The sequence below is a fragment of the Festucalex cinctus genome, chromosome 6 (genome assembly GCF_051991245.1).
Source record: "Festucalex cinctus isolate MCC-2025b chromosome 6, RoL_Fcin_1.0, whole genome shotgun sequence".
In the NCBI taxonomy this organism is placed as follows: Eukaryota; Metazoa; Chordata; class Actinopteri; order Syngnathiformes; family Syngnathidae; genus Festucalex; species Festucalex cinctus.
The window spans coordinates 11765544-11780535 of NC_135416.1; the positions used below are offsets into that span (position 1 = coordinate 11765544).

At 39.0% G+C, this 14992-nt stretch overlaps 1 protein-coding gene across 2 annotated transcripts in view; it reads left to right on the forward strand.

Moving 5' to 3' along the window:
• Positions 1–702: 702 nt before the first annotated feature.
• Positions 703–14992, forward strand: part of ank2a (ankyrin 2a, neuronal) — an 82477-nt gene continuing 68187 nt past the window's right edge. For both annotated transcript variants that reach the window (XM_077524826.1, XM_077524827.1), the window contains exon 1: positions 703–1113. In XM_077524826.1, the coding sequence (XP_077380952.1) occupies positions 988–1113 (126 nt within the window). In that variant the 5' untranslated portion in view covers positions 703–987. The remainder of the gene's footprint in view (positions 1114–14992) is intronic.

The following is a 14992-nucleotide window of genomic DNA, read 5'->3' on the forward strand; positions in this document are numbered from 1 at the left end:
GAAGTATTGAGTAGTAAACGTAAGTGAATGACTCACTAAAAGAAAACGAGTGCAAATAAAGTTACAATGCTAACTAGTCACTAAAAGCAATATACAGGCCTAAATAAACGAATGCAAACTATACAAATGATGATTTACCATTTTAAATGATAGGTTATTTGACCTTATCCTTATCTCGTCTTAACAGCTGCCAGTCTTTTTTTTTTTTTTTCCCCCCTTTTTAATACTCTTTAATACTCTGTAAAGTGACTGGGGTCAAATTGGGTGGACATAAGGACTCAAAGCTTCCTGAGACCAGTGTAGTTGTTACCTATGAGTATTTTTAAAAACAAAGGTTTTTATGTTAGAAGGATGCTAACACAGGCAATTAACTTTCCCCTCCATGGACACTGCGGTAGAATATATAGGGGTGGAAGCACCTTGAGCAAAACAAGAATGCAATGTATGCTGCATGTAGTTGCATTTAGGTTCCATCGGTGAAAGGTAAATTACACGAGCTCGTGTTTTAAAAGTAACGTGTAATCCGACTTGCTTTTAGAAAAGGCATCACTGCACTTCAAGTATGATTTTCCTCTATAATTACGTAGTGTCACTTTTGCGAAAAGCGAAAATACCAAAATATATTTGAAGAAAGATGCCCGATACATATTGTTTTGATTTGTTACAGTTGGTTTAGAAGCGTTTTCGGAGTTACTGAATGCCCCTGAATGCATCATCGATTCTGCAGCGTTTCGGGAAAGCGCGTCAGAGGCGCGTTCACGTCCACGCGCTCAAGCTACAGAGCAGCATCATACAGGAAGCGCTCATTCGCCTTTTAAAACAACACCTCGCGTTTTCCCTCCGTTGTCACACACCGCTCACGCCACGGAATGAACACCCCCGAGCCGTGAGGATTCTGAGGCCCGCGCACTGACATCCATCTTGGAACCCCCCCACCGCCATTCCTCGACTTTTTGACCGCGTCTCTTCCAGCTGCAGCCAGACAGAATGTCCAGCAGCCCCGAAGACGCTCTCTCCAGGGGCGGCGGCTCCGACCTCAAACTCGCCTCTTCGAACAACACGTCCCCAGAGGGTGGACAGCCGCCGCCGCTGCACCAGGGCCGAATTCGGCAGGTGGGTGTCATCCGGTCCTTGGGACCGCTCAGTGATGCTGCTGGGGGTGGGAGCACTGATTAGGCGTTGCCGTGTCTTCTCACATCTGCGCAGCTCACCGACACCGCCGCTCTGATGTTGCGATTGTATTTATCATACGTGGAGAAGCTTCTTTGAAGGGAAAACAATTTGTTGATGAGTGATTGTGCGTCAGGGGGGGATGTGAGCAGTAACTGAGCGAGTTGTCAACAACACAAGGCCTGTATTGACGTTACTAGTCCACTTTAAAAAATGAGACGCTCGGATCTTGCATTTGTCTCAACAAGAACTCCATTATATAAAATGTCAACATATAATTAGCCTGGGGAAAATGGTGTAGGAATGTGTATTTATTTGGTGATGTAAGGTTGTGGATGTTTTGCCCCCTCTTATGTTTCACACTAATGTGATTTCAGTAATGGACTGTAGTGCTAAGCACACTTTACTCCTCCATCATTACTGGGTGTGGCCAGTGAGCTCACTTACTTGGATCAGGAGACTTTAGTATAAAAAGCCTTGAAATATTAATTGCAACGATTTCATTCAGGCTTCCCGAAATAGCATGCGCCATAAAAGTAACATTTTCATTGCCTGCTGTAGCTAATACTATTTGTAACAACCACAGTGTTTGTTTGTTGTTGTTTTTAAGACCTTTGGGTCTCTGTTGTTATCAACACTTTGTGTCAACAACTAACATTGTCAGTTTGTCTTACCGGTAATTTATTTCATTTTGATTGGTTGCTGTTAAAAGAAGGCAAGTTTTGTGAGAAAAGTTGCATTTTGTCTTTCCCATTCTGATACAGCCAGCGTAGGATAGAGTCCCAATCAGTTATTGTAGGTGTAAATGAAATTCTGTCTCTCTCCATGTGTCTTTATGTGATTGACTGGGCCACTCCAGATTGTAATCTGTTTTTTTATTTATTTATTTATTTATTTTTTGCCAGCAGTCAGATGAGATAGGCGCCACCTTCCCAGCAACCTTGAACAGGATAAGCGTTAACTTTGAACATGTAACTGCAACTGAACTGTAACGCTTGATGGATGCAAACGTCTCTTTTATGATCCAGCAATAAGCTGCTTTTTCCTCTTACAGTCGGCGTAAAAGGCACTCCAGTCAGATTGGCACCTTAATGAATGATCAGGGCAACATCTTTTCCCTTAAGCCTGGGACTTAGTATTAATTCAAATGACAGGCCAAAAGCATACATGCATTAAAAACTCTAAATTTTTCTTAGGTGTAAAGTGTAAAGGGTTTTTTGTCCTTAGGGGACCTCGGATTAGCTGGTAACCAGGCCCCTGTGTACCCACATCTCACCCTCAGTCACCTGCATTAGGCTCCAGCACACGATGACACTATTAACTCATTGACTGCCATTGACGGAAAAAGACGTCAAATAATGCATTTTTGCTGGGCTGGCAGTGAATGTGTTAAACACAATGTGCCAATATATTTTGTGATTATATTGCAGCCTCCTTTTTTCATTTTTTTTTAAGGCAAATGTTGCTTAAAAATCCATCAATTTTGGTTACATCTCATCTTAAGTCATTGACTGCCATTGACGGAAAAAGACGTCAAAGAATGCATTTTTGCTGGGCTGGCAGTGAATGTGTTAAGACTGATTGATGGATGGATTGTTATAAATGAACTCCGTTGGCTATGTTTGTTTTAGACTTACATTCTAAAGACGATAACGATGTTGATTTTTCTTAAATTTAGCCATCAATCAGAGGTGTCAAACTCAATTTGATAGTTGGTCACAACTAGTGATGTTTTTCCTTGGAGGCCCATTGTAACTGTGGAAATCATATGTGAACCGGCATAACACGCAGGTTGATTCTGAGATACGAGGCAATAAGTAATCAGAAAGTCCAACCTCTACCTCTTTCGTCGATTTAAAAAAACAAAAAAAAAATTATGAAAAAATAATAGTTTGTGAAGTGTTCAAAAAACACATTTTTATATACTTAGCAAAGAAGTCAGTTATCTCAAAATATAGCAAAAAACAATCGCTCATTACCTTGCTTATGACGTACATATATATATCCACACTGTGAATCGCCAACATATGGTTATCAGAATAAAGCTGACAATTTGCTTTTGCTAATTTTGTAATTATTTCATTATCTGCAGGATTTTTGATTAAAAAAAAAAAAAAAAAAAAACCTGTGAAGGCTAGCATAGCCACTGTTGCTATTGTAGAGTTTATGACCCCAGGATTCTGGCCTCTGATTGGTCTATTGACATTTGTATGAGTAGCATAATAGGCCCACAGTCAAAGAGTGTGTGTCTTATCTACCCATTCATATCTGTGGTAATAATGTAATGAGTATGATTTTTATATATATTTGTAAAGCTGAGATCATCCTGTTTTTGACTATGCCAAAACATTATTTCTGAAATACGGGTCACTATGACTCATTTTGCTATGCCGGGTGACATATAAATGTATAAATACCTTCTTATTTTTATGGATACACATTCCCCTGCATTCTGTTGTTACTTTTTAAGAACAAACAGATTTTTAAACCAGAAATCATGGAAAACAGTAGCAACCCAGTGTAAATGTTAATAAGGTATTGGTGGAAAAAAAAAAAAAAAAAAAAACATTTGTAATTTGTTAAAGAGTTGCAGTTTTGAAAGAGACCTTTTTTTTTTTTTTTTTGCCTAAATAAAAATCTATTTAACAAGAAACATGAAGTGGACAGTAGACACATTATTTCCTTGAGTTTGACACATGCAACTGAGAAAATGATTTTTTTTTTTCCAATTAAGCACCTTCTCTTGTCTGAGTTGAGAGTCTTCCTATTTTCCGTGTGAATGTGATGATGTTGCAAGGTGACAAGAGTTTTGTAAGGATGCAGGTCTCAGGTGGTGGAGAACATGAGAGTAAAGATGGCGAAGCCTGTGAAAGGGCAGAGCTGCTTCTCTGTAATGAATGCAGTCATCACTCATTGTAACAAAAGCGGTCAGCAGTGTAAAGAATCATGGCAAGGTGGAAACGGTGTGATGCAGCACATGTCTTAAAGACGGATAGCTTTAGCTCACCCAAGTGTGTGTGCATACAGTATTTGAAAATGGACAATCTATGTTTGAGTTTGTCTTAAAATGTGTTTGATCATTTTTGATAATGGGTTAATCATATATAGAGGCTTTGTTTTACTTAAAATTGTTGAAATCCTCAGAATTTCATTTTCTCAACAGTAAATATAGGTTTTATGTAGACCTCTACAAAAGCAGACCAAAATAAGACTTTTGCAAACATTCCACTTTTACTTTGGAAAGCAAGCATCAACATCAGCATCAACAATTTTGGCTACTGTGTATTCTGACATGTTATGAACCAAAGCAGTAACTGAATAATCATTTATTTTTGTGCATCATTTTGTGCACTGTCAAGTTAAAAAAAAAAATATATATATATATATATATATATATATATATATATATATATATATATATATATATATATATATATATATATATATATATATATATATATATATATATATATATATATATATATATATATATATATAAATATATATAAATACATGTTTGAAATTAGAAAATGTTTATCCGCTTAATTAAAAAAAAAAGATCTACAGATGAATATATTCTCAAAATAATCGCTAGATGCAGCCTAATTCTTTCCCACCAAAATCGCCCAAGCATGCTAGTTGGAAGCATAAAATTGGCCACATTGACGACATTTAGATTCAAGGTGATTTTAAGAGATTTCATCCACTGCCTGATTGATAATTAAATGGCGAAGAGATTTGTCCCCATACATTTCTCCCTAAATATGTCCAGGGTGTACCCTGCCTACTGCCCAAAGCCAGCTGAGCTCCAGCACCCCCCGCGACCCTTGTGAGGAATAAGCGGTCAAGAAAATGGATGGATGGATGGATGGATGGATGGATAGTCTTTATACTGTATTGTTTAAGAAATCATTATTTCTGTGTAGTTATTTTTTGCATGTAATGTTTTTTGTGCAGTATAAAATCTAATTGTTGAACATTTAATATTTTCTGAGGATGGATGGATGGATGGATGGATGGATGGATGGATGGATGGAGGGATGGATGGATGGATGGATGGATGGATGGAATTTTGCAGCATTTGATTCTCCAAATATGAATGTCTGTACTTGCCAGCTTCTCGTCGAATATTTAGAGACATTTTCGACTAGACAACCTGACCTATTTCTTTCCTGGTAGGAAGGAAAGTTTTTCTTTGAGTACGTGTTTTTAAAATAGCTCCTCCTTCACCAAATGCACTCCTTACTTCCTGCACTTCTGATCACACACTACGGATTATTTAACCTTCATTTGTCATTGTTTCTGGCTTGCTTTCCAATTCATCCATCATTTCTCTTTCACTTCATCTCTTCAGCTCATCCAGTTCCGATGCTTCCCACTGTGCCAGGGAGTCATATTTCACTGCAGCCTTTTCACATTTTCATCTCCTTTTCAACACCACTGCCTACTCTCACCTTCACCTGTGTTTTTTTTTCTTTTCTTTTCTCCAGAGGAGTTAGTATGGTGAGACTTTTGCAGGAAAGAATGGAGACCTGTGACCTGGTCCCTATTACTTTTCCTTTCAATAACTATTACCACACGCACAACCACAGCACCATAACAGTCTTGCATTGCATGAATCTGCACATGGATGTTTGTCAAGTTGTGGTTTCTCAGTAATGTACACATGTACACGCACACTTTAACACCTACAAGAGTAGTAAAATATTCTGAACAGCTCTCAGGAAAAAAGAAACCACTGAAGTAAATCAACGGATGGCCTCCAAGCACTGAAACAGATGTGATTACGATGCATGTAATAGATTTTGATATAAGCTGATATCAAATGTTTCAAAATTCTATCTTTGACTGATTAACTCCAGCCAAGGAATGTCGGTGTGTGTTTGTCAGTTTTACATAAAGAGCATCTTGACCGGACGATATTCATCATACGTGAAAGTATGTAACATGGACCAATAGAAATGTTTACTTTTTGGGCTAATTCATGGAATAGTTTTTCATATTCTTTTTTTTTCAATTGGTATCTCATTGCAAGCCAATTTCGAGAAACTGGGGCTACCTTGAGTGTATGTGGGGTGAAGTCTGAGTTTGACACATTTGTTTAAGTTTCCTTTTATCATCCAATGAACACATAGAAGTAAGCAGAAGCGTTCATATCTCCATGGCCTTTGAAGATGTGACGCTTGAAGCACCCTGGCGCCAGATCTGACGCAATGCGTCGCAACAGCCATAAAATGTTATCTGGTTTCATGTAAGTGTCCGGTGGCTATTTGAAAAGAAATAGTATTCCCGTCTGGAGTCCGGAATCTTTACAGAGCATCTGCCAGCTGTTTATATTTGGGTACAAATGCCACCTTGTCACTCTGGAACATGAGCTGTATACTTGTCTGTTTCTGTATACTTCTTAACTATCTTTGTTGACCTAGTTATATATGATGTCATTTTACTCCCCCTCTCATGAATGTTTGGAAGGTGGCATCATAAATTACGATTGGCCTAATTTGTAAGCTTTTTAGAGTAAAGGCTGTTCATCAACAAACACAAAATCAAAATGTAATTATAATTGACCAACGCTGTGGCCGATAGGATATACCGTATCACTGGGAGACAATGGAGATTATTTATTTATTTATTTATTTATTTGGTATTTTTTTATTTACTTGTTATTTATTTATTTGTTTTTATTATTGTTATAAATGTCTTCTAATATTCCATAGAGGACTTTTTTTTGTTTTTGACCTGCGGCAGTGGGACACATTTAGATGTTAATTATTCATGATGGGCTTTGCATTGTGTTTCCTGCTGGAGATGAGCAGAAAGATATCGAGGCGTGGCTCGGGATCAATAAACTTCTCAGAAGCTTTGCAGCTCTCCTCCACTGTGTACGTGTTTGAAGCCTCCCAGCAGAACCTCAGAACAACCTCATCATGTTTAGTCAGCCTTAAACTGATCTATTAGAAAGATGGGGTGCTCATATTTTTTTTCTGTCTAACTGTTCTCTTATGTCTGACTAATTTCCTGCCTTTGTGAACTCTTAGTGTGTGTTTGTGTGTGAAGGCTTCACTTAGGGTTCCGGGTATGGTTGTGATGCTGCTGCAGCGAGTATTAGGTCACATGCTTCACTATTCCTGATACATTCAACTCGGAGGTGAAATGAATTTATGCCTCAATAAATTTAGCAAGCTGATGCCAGATGAGATCAGCATTCAGATGGGAATATAGCCTCTCTCTTTTAGAAGGTTTTGCACACAAACAGTCGGTCAGAATGGCAAATCAGAAACCAAAGTAACCCAGACACAGGAACACAAAAATCAGGCATCTGTTAGGGTAAGGCATTCTTTTTTGGTGGGGGGGGGGGGGGGGGGGGGGTTCTGTTTTTATAATAGTATATATTCCACATATACAATATGTGAATAACTGGTGGCCTGATCACGATATGCAGTTATGCATTATAGAAAATGGATGGATATGCACTAAGTAATGGAAATGGCAATACAGTGAATATCAAAATATGCACTTGCTGAATAAATGTGAGATTGAGCAGAGGGTCCTATTTGAAGCAATGAGCTACCTGATTGTTTAATTAGCTCACTTTTGCTGACTCATGATCAGAAATTTCACTGTGAATGTGATTACATGATGATTAGTGAGAAATTAAATTAGAGAGAGAGAAAGAGAGAGAGAGAGAGAGAGAGAGAGAGAGAGAGAGAGAGAGAGAGAGAGAGAGAGACAGACAGAGACAGAGACAGAGAGAGATATTTTCCTGATTATTCTGTTCATGCAAAATCAAATTCTGAGATAGGCTCCAGCACCCCCCGCAAACCTTGTGAGGAATAAGCGGTCAAGAAAATGAATGGATGCAAAATCAAATTGTGATCAGCAACCACAGAAAATGTCCAGTATGTTATTAACTTATTTGCTCCCAATAACGCATAAATATGTTCTATTTTAAACGAGAACAGTTGAAGAAATGGTAGTTATTATGAAAGCGGCCATCAGGTGGCAGCAGAGTATAAGAGATCTACCAGGGCCATGTTGCAACAAGATGTTTTAAACAGGTTTGTGAACAATGATTGAAACTTTGCTATATTAATACTAATTGCTGCAAAACGGACACAACAGAAACCTAAGCCTTTAGAGCCTGTTCTCATATTATTAATGGGAAAGGCAATAAGATATCATGGATACCCAAAGGGCTAGTGTTGTACTCAAAAGAGAAAGAGAGAAAGTCAATTTTCTGGAGGAAGTGAGAAATTGACTTATTGATGTAAAAATCTGTGCATTGCATATTTGACCGTATATATATATATTTTTTAGATTTCTCTAGACTACTTTGCTGTGGAAAAAAAACACTGTGATATCTGTGGCTCGCTGTAGCAAAAGCAATCAGTTAATGCGGCGTTCTGCCTGGAAGGCTTCTGCTCATCCGCCTGTGCACTGGGAAGACGTGTTTACTCAATGGCAACAACACTGAAGGACACCGTCTTCCTGATAATGTCATCCATCAGATGTTTTGGAAAGTGTGTCTGCACTTGTCTAAGCATGACTTGCTACAGGGTGTGGTCCTTTAGTCTAGTAGATCCCATTTTATCCAGGGGTCTCAATCGAGGTCCCCCCCCCTCTCCAGTCTGGTCTCCATGTTGCTACTCATTACATGTACGCTGGGACATGGTCCCATGGGGGTTCATGTCCCACGTGGTATTCGATTTGATTCAGTGAATTGGTTCCTTGGGAGAGACTGCTTTCACTCTGTGCGCTTTACAGCCTTGACCTTTTAAAGATATGAGAGGCCTGAAAAATGACATTTAAATTATATCTGTGAACGCAGGCATCCATTACTGTCTAATCGGAGTGTGTTGGTTGCGTTGACGCGAGCAGACGTAATTTAGAGGCTTGTATTTTCGTCACTAGCAATCGAGCAATCGATCGCTGAGTCTCGACTGGTATGACATCATTGCTGTGGAAGCCATGCCTCCTCTTGTAATTCACACACAAACACTACCACACCCAGTATACCCACTGAGGTGGGTAAATTGTCTGTTTGCCGAGTTATAAAAACAGCACTTTATTCACAAAACCATTATCCATTCTGTCTACTATCTTGTCTGTTTAGCTATAATGTAATTTTGAAGGCCAAGCACAGGCCATTCTGGGATTTGTTCCTCTATCAAATCAGTTTTTCTATTCAAAATAATATAGGAATAGAGATAGTCAGATCCGGGGTCTAAACAGTGACCTTCATAAAAACCTAATTTACATCCAGACATTAACTGCCCTAAAGCTTGGGATAGTGTTTACGCACAAAGTTCACTCTACCATCTTTGCATACCAGCATGTTTATAATTTTATTCTGTGTCAGGTGTGTAACACAAAATATCGAGCTGAGTGTGAGTTGAGTTTCCCCTAGGAGGATTATGATGAGCAGGGGTGTTAAAAAAAAATCGATTCGGCAATATATCGCGATACAACAGCACGCGATTCTCGAATCGATTCAATAGGCAGACAAATCGATTTTTTAACATCCATTTTTGATGGGAAAAATATTCAACGAAACGTCTAACTTTCACACCTTAAGTATGGAAGAATGTTATATTAATGGAACATTAAGCCTTCATAATTTATTTCAATGCTGTTCTAACATGAAAAAGTTTACTTGTTTGTTAAATATAGTAGCTCACAGTTATAAAACTGAAGTTTCAGATCAATAAATAATAAATTTTCATACAAATCTTTACAGTGTACATGTACAAGTTTACTGAATGGTATTTTCTAAATTTAAGTAAAAAAAATCGCAACAATCTACTTGTAAATTCATATCGGGATTAATCAGTATCGAATCGAATCGTGACCTATGAATCGTGATACGCATCGAATCGTCAGGTACTAGGCAATTCATACCCCTAATGATGAGTATATCCATCCATCCATCCATTTTCTTGACCGCTTATTCCTCACAAGGGTCGCGGGGGGTGCTGGCGCCTATCTCAGCTGGCTCTGGGCAGTAGGCGGGGGACACCCTGGACTGGTTGCCAGCCAATCGCAGGGCACACAGAGACGAACAACCATCCACACTCACAAGCACACCTAGGGACAATTCGGAGCGCCCAATTAACCTGCCATGCATGTCTTTGGAATGTGGGAGGAGACCGGAGTACCCGGAGAAGACCCACGCGGGCACGGGGAGAACATGCAAACTCCACCCAGGAAGGCCGGAGCCTGGACTCGAACCGGAGTCCTCAGAACTGGGAGGTGGACGTGCTAACCACTAGATCACCGTGCCGCCCATGATGAGTATAATAAGTTAAAAATAATTGAATTCAAAATTTATTTTTTTGTGGTCTACAGTCGTACGTCAGCATCAAGTGCATCTATAGGCACTGTTACACAAATACAAGTCACTTCACCACACATACGAAGACTGGTACAATATGATTATTATATCTTATTCCGGAATCAGGCGTCAGTCATGTGATGCAGAGCTCAGCTGCAGCCACACAATCAATATCCTGAGGGGAGAGAACAAACTGTGTGTCTGTGTATAAATCCATTGTGAGCACTCCTGTCTCCAGCATAGATTGTGTAATACCATATGTTATCTTGATCTTCCTTCTAGGAGGTTATGTTGCCATTAGGAAGCTCTGTAGTTTGATGTTCTGTGATGGGTGCAGAAGGGGAAAAAAAAGATGATTATGTTTAAAAGAATTCTCTTTTTTATTACGGATATCATTGATTGTGTCATGCTCTTACCAGGAGGTACACAAGATTATTGCAACTCGGACTGTTCAATAGGGAGCTGGAGCCACTGAGTGTGGGACAAAAGCACAAACAAGAGAAGCTACTGTACTTCCCATTGCACGTTTCTGTGCTTCATGTCTGGCTGAAGCTTTGCTGGAGGTGTGACCTTAACAAAATGCAATACAGAAGTCGGGATAATGTCAAAAATTTATCACAACATTCTAACGTTTTGCTTTTAAAGTCACAAGTCAGGAACAGGAGGAGCTTTCTACAAATATTGTGTTAAAACTTGCAACTGAATTGTCATTTAGGCTCTCAACTCATTTCTTTGAAATTTATGAATACAATTCAAACCAGCCGGTGTTTTAATTTGAAAGCAGGGATGTGATTTAATGTTTTATAGTAATAATGATAATAATAATAATAATAATAATAATAATAATAATAATAATAATAATAATAATAATAATAATGCTTAGCATGGTTGATGGGGCAAGAAAAGGCTTATAAAGCACTGGAGGAATCCATGATGATGATGATGATAACAATACAGATCTGAGTTGGAAAAAAAGCCTTATTTATATTGCTGATGAGATCATAATATATTGTTGCCTTTTAGATTAAACAGATACTTGACTCATTGAGCAATTTTAAGTTAATATTTTGTACAGAATGAATTTGATAACTTCATTATTTTTTTTGTACAATAAAATTAATACCTTTAAAAAGTAATTTTTCCACTTGCTGTCGACTGATGATGACATCACCTGTGCTGAGGAAGTAGGTAACGGCCAATCATGGCTCACCTGTTTTCTGGGTTTGGTCAGTAAACTGAGCCACGATTGGTCGTTACCTACTGCCTCAGCACAGGTGATGTCATCATAAGTCGACAGTTAGTAGAATAATTACTTTTTAAAGGTACTAATTGTACGTGAAAAATAATGAAGTTACCACATTAATTATAGACAAAATATTAACTTGTTACTGCTGAAAATGGCTCAATACGTCAAGTAGCCCTAATAATAGTAGTAAATAATTCAATCCATGAAGAACGTTATAGTCTGTAAATTGCCCAGATGTAAATATAATTAATTAAATTAACACTGCAGCGAACACATCGTGAAAATATGATTTATCCTTGCTTTCCTCAAGTGATGCTAACAAATATGGGAAGCTCTTTCAGATAATTTCTAGCATGTGCAGTAAGCGTCTTGTTCTCTTGCAGACTTAACCTGCTTGAAGAATATGCCTCACTTAAGCCTAACTAGTGTAAGAGTTAATGAAAAGTAGCATTTCCAGTGAAGGGCGAAGCGGTGAGTGTTGAGGGTTGTCGTCATACAAAATGCACGGCCTTCTCGAAATCTAAATGCGCAGTCTCAAAGCAAGAACCTCCTTCCATTAAATCATGGATGCATTGTAATGCTGTCAGATTGCCATGAGTCAGAGCTGCACCTCCATTTGCAGGAGGACACATCATAAACAACAGTAATAATCATAATATCAGGAATATTCATCATAAATGAAAGAGAAGTCAAAGTTTCTGCGCTGTTTAGGACAACAATCTGCTTGTTTTCTCCTCGCCGTGCCGGCTGCAGGTTTATTCTAGTTCAGGTCAGAATATTCTAAAAATAAACCTGCAAGATGCTTAAAGGCAGTTGAAGTTAGATTGTTGCTTGGTGATGGCGCACTATTTGCATGTGTGAATGTTGTTGTGAATGTGTCCGTGCTTTGGGGGATTTGCATTGTTGCAATAGTGCTGAATTGTCAGATAGTGGGTAGTGGAAATATCCAACACTAAGTGGCAACACAAGTGCTGTGAAACAATGAATGTAGTTGCACTTTTGTTTCTATTCTCTCATTTATACAGTCCCGTACTGATTATGTTTGTCAAGACAGAATGTATTATTATTATTAGAATATTTTACATTTCATTTGCTTGTACAGGTATAGCCAGTAAGTGTATATCCTCTGTTTATTATGGTATGTATTCTCCTAAATGCCATTATCTCGTGAAAGCAATGCAATGGAAATGATCAATAAAAGACATTGATCAGAGCTTGATGCAGCATGTTTACACACAAAACGTTCATTGTATTAATAATATCACACACTAGTTAGCCTTCAACTGAAATGTGAACAATGTTGAACCTAAAATAATCTGGTGTTTATGTGCCACCCAACCCCCACCTCTTCCTAAAAACACAGATAACAGCAATCTACCGTTAGTGCACTATTTTAGGACCAGCTTACATGCTAATCGATCCGGTCATTGATTTTTCTCAGTGAAATGTGAGTCCGAGACGGGTGTTACAGTAACTGTGGCTGCATTTAATTAAACTTTAAATAGGTCAACAATTAGAATAATTGTCAAATGTGCTTCACAAAAACGTGCTTCATTCAAGTAAGTTAGGATAAAAAGATGGGGTGGCACATTGGGCAGAACTGAAAATTAGAAGGTGGAATGGATTTTCATGAATACATTTTTTTAAATGATTGATTAATTCTACTGCTGAGATTTTATCAGATCTGCACACACAGCGCATATTATGCTTGAATTTGATGTCACCAGCAGGAGGTGCTAAAGGTGCAGCTCTCGTCCACTCTTTTGCCTCGTGCAAGTCCAGCATATAGTAATAGCAGATAATAGTCAGGAATGGTGGAGTGATTCAGCATATTAGTGTCAGTCAAGATTTTTGGTATGTTGAATTGCTGACTGAACCTTGTGACAATAATTGGACAATTTGATGAGCACTTGACACACGTTAAGTTGCGCACACATCTGTCAAACCATGTTCCATCAGTGGTGTGGAGGGTGCAATGCAGTTGAGATGCAGACCGATCCACTTACCCGCCATGCAGGGGGGAGGGGGTAGCCCAACGTTCCAGATGCCAGCAAGCGACTATTGCTTGTCCACTGTTTAGCACCCCCCAACAGCACGAGTGGTTTGCTCCATCGTCTCTGTTGGCTCACGTGTGCCAAGTTCACCCTCTCCTCTTTGATGTATTCTTACAGCATCAATGACAACTATTGGAAAAAAAGAAACCTGACGGTGCTTTCTTTAATGAAAGCATTGCCATTGCTTCTGCTTCTCTTGCAGTCATTTCCAGTGATTTATCTTACGGGAGGCCTTCAAAGCTGCGGCTTCAGCACACTCAATCGCTTGCAATTCACCACAAAGATGAGGGCCAGAAGCGGTCACATGGATCCAAAGATAGCTTGTCAGACACTTTGGCACTAAACGGACAGACTGAGGGTAGCTTCTTTGATATTACCACTAGGAGGTGTCATATTGGGAATAGTGCACACCATCTTTCCATTCATCCTGCTCAGGGTTATAGGGGAACTTTTCCACCTGACATTCTGGACTGGTGGTGACTATTAAAGGTTTGACAGTAAATAAACATCCCATTACATTATGTGGGCAATTCATTAACAAGAATGTTTAATGAATATGGGAGGAATCTATAGGCTCCTATAGGGTTACGATCGATCGGGGGTGCAAGGCGGTCACCAATTGCCCGCATTACATGTGCAGCAGACTGGGCTCTGGGTGGCGGAGTAGTTACCGCTGCTTCCCTTCAATGCATGTGGGATGGGTTCGCTTCCCCACCCGGGAGACCATGTTTGTATATGTGCGTGTTTGTGTGAGTAAGTGTACTTAAATAAAAAAAAATAAATAAAAAATATGTAGCTCACTACATCATATGTTACATTATTGTGTGCAAGAGCATTTCAGTCATGTATGTGTGAGAAGTAATCCTGAATTATGTCCCTGACGACCCCTCATAATAAATCATTACCCTAAAAAGTATTTAAGCTTTTGAGTTCTCATGCCACACTGTAAGGATTTGTTTTTCTTTAATTGTGTGTTTTTGACACAACAGTGGAGAAAGATTAGCTTTGGCAGTAGCTGTAGTTTGACTGTTGGCTTGCAGCTGCGCTAAACCCCTTACACACTGAACACTGTACACACACACACACACAAATGCATTACAGAACACACGTTTTAAAGCCACATCTGTTCACATGGAGAAGGGTTTTCGTGTACTGTACATCTGGACTGGGTCATATCCTGTGCTTGTGTGT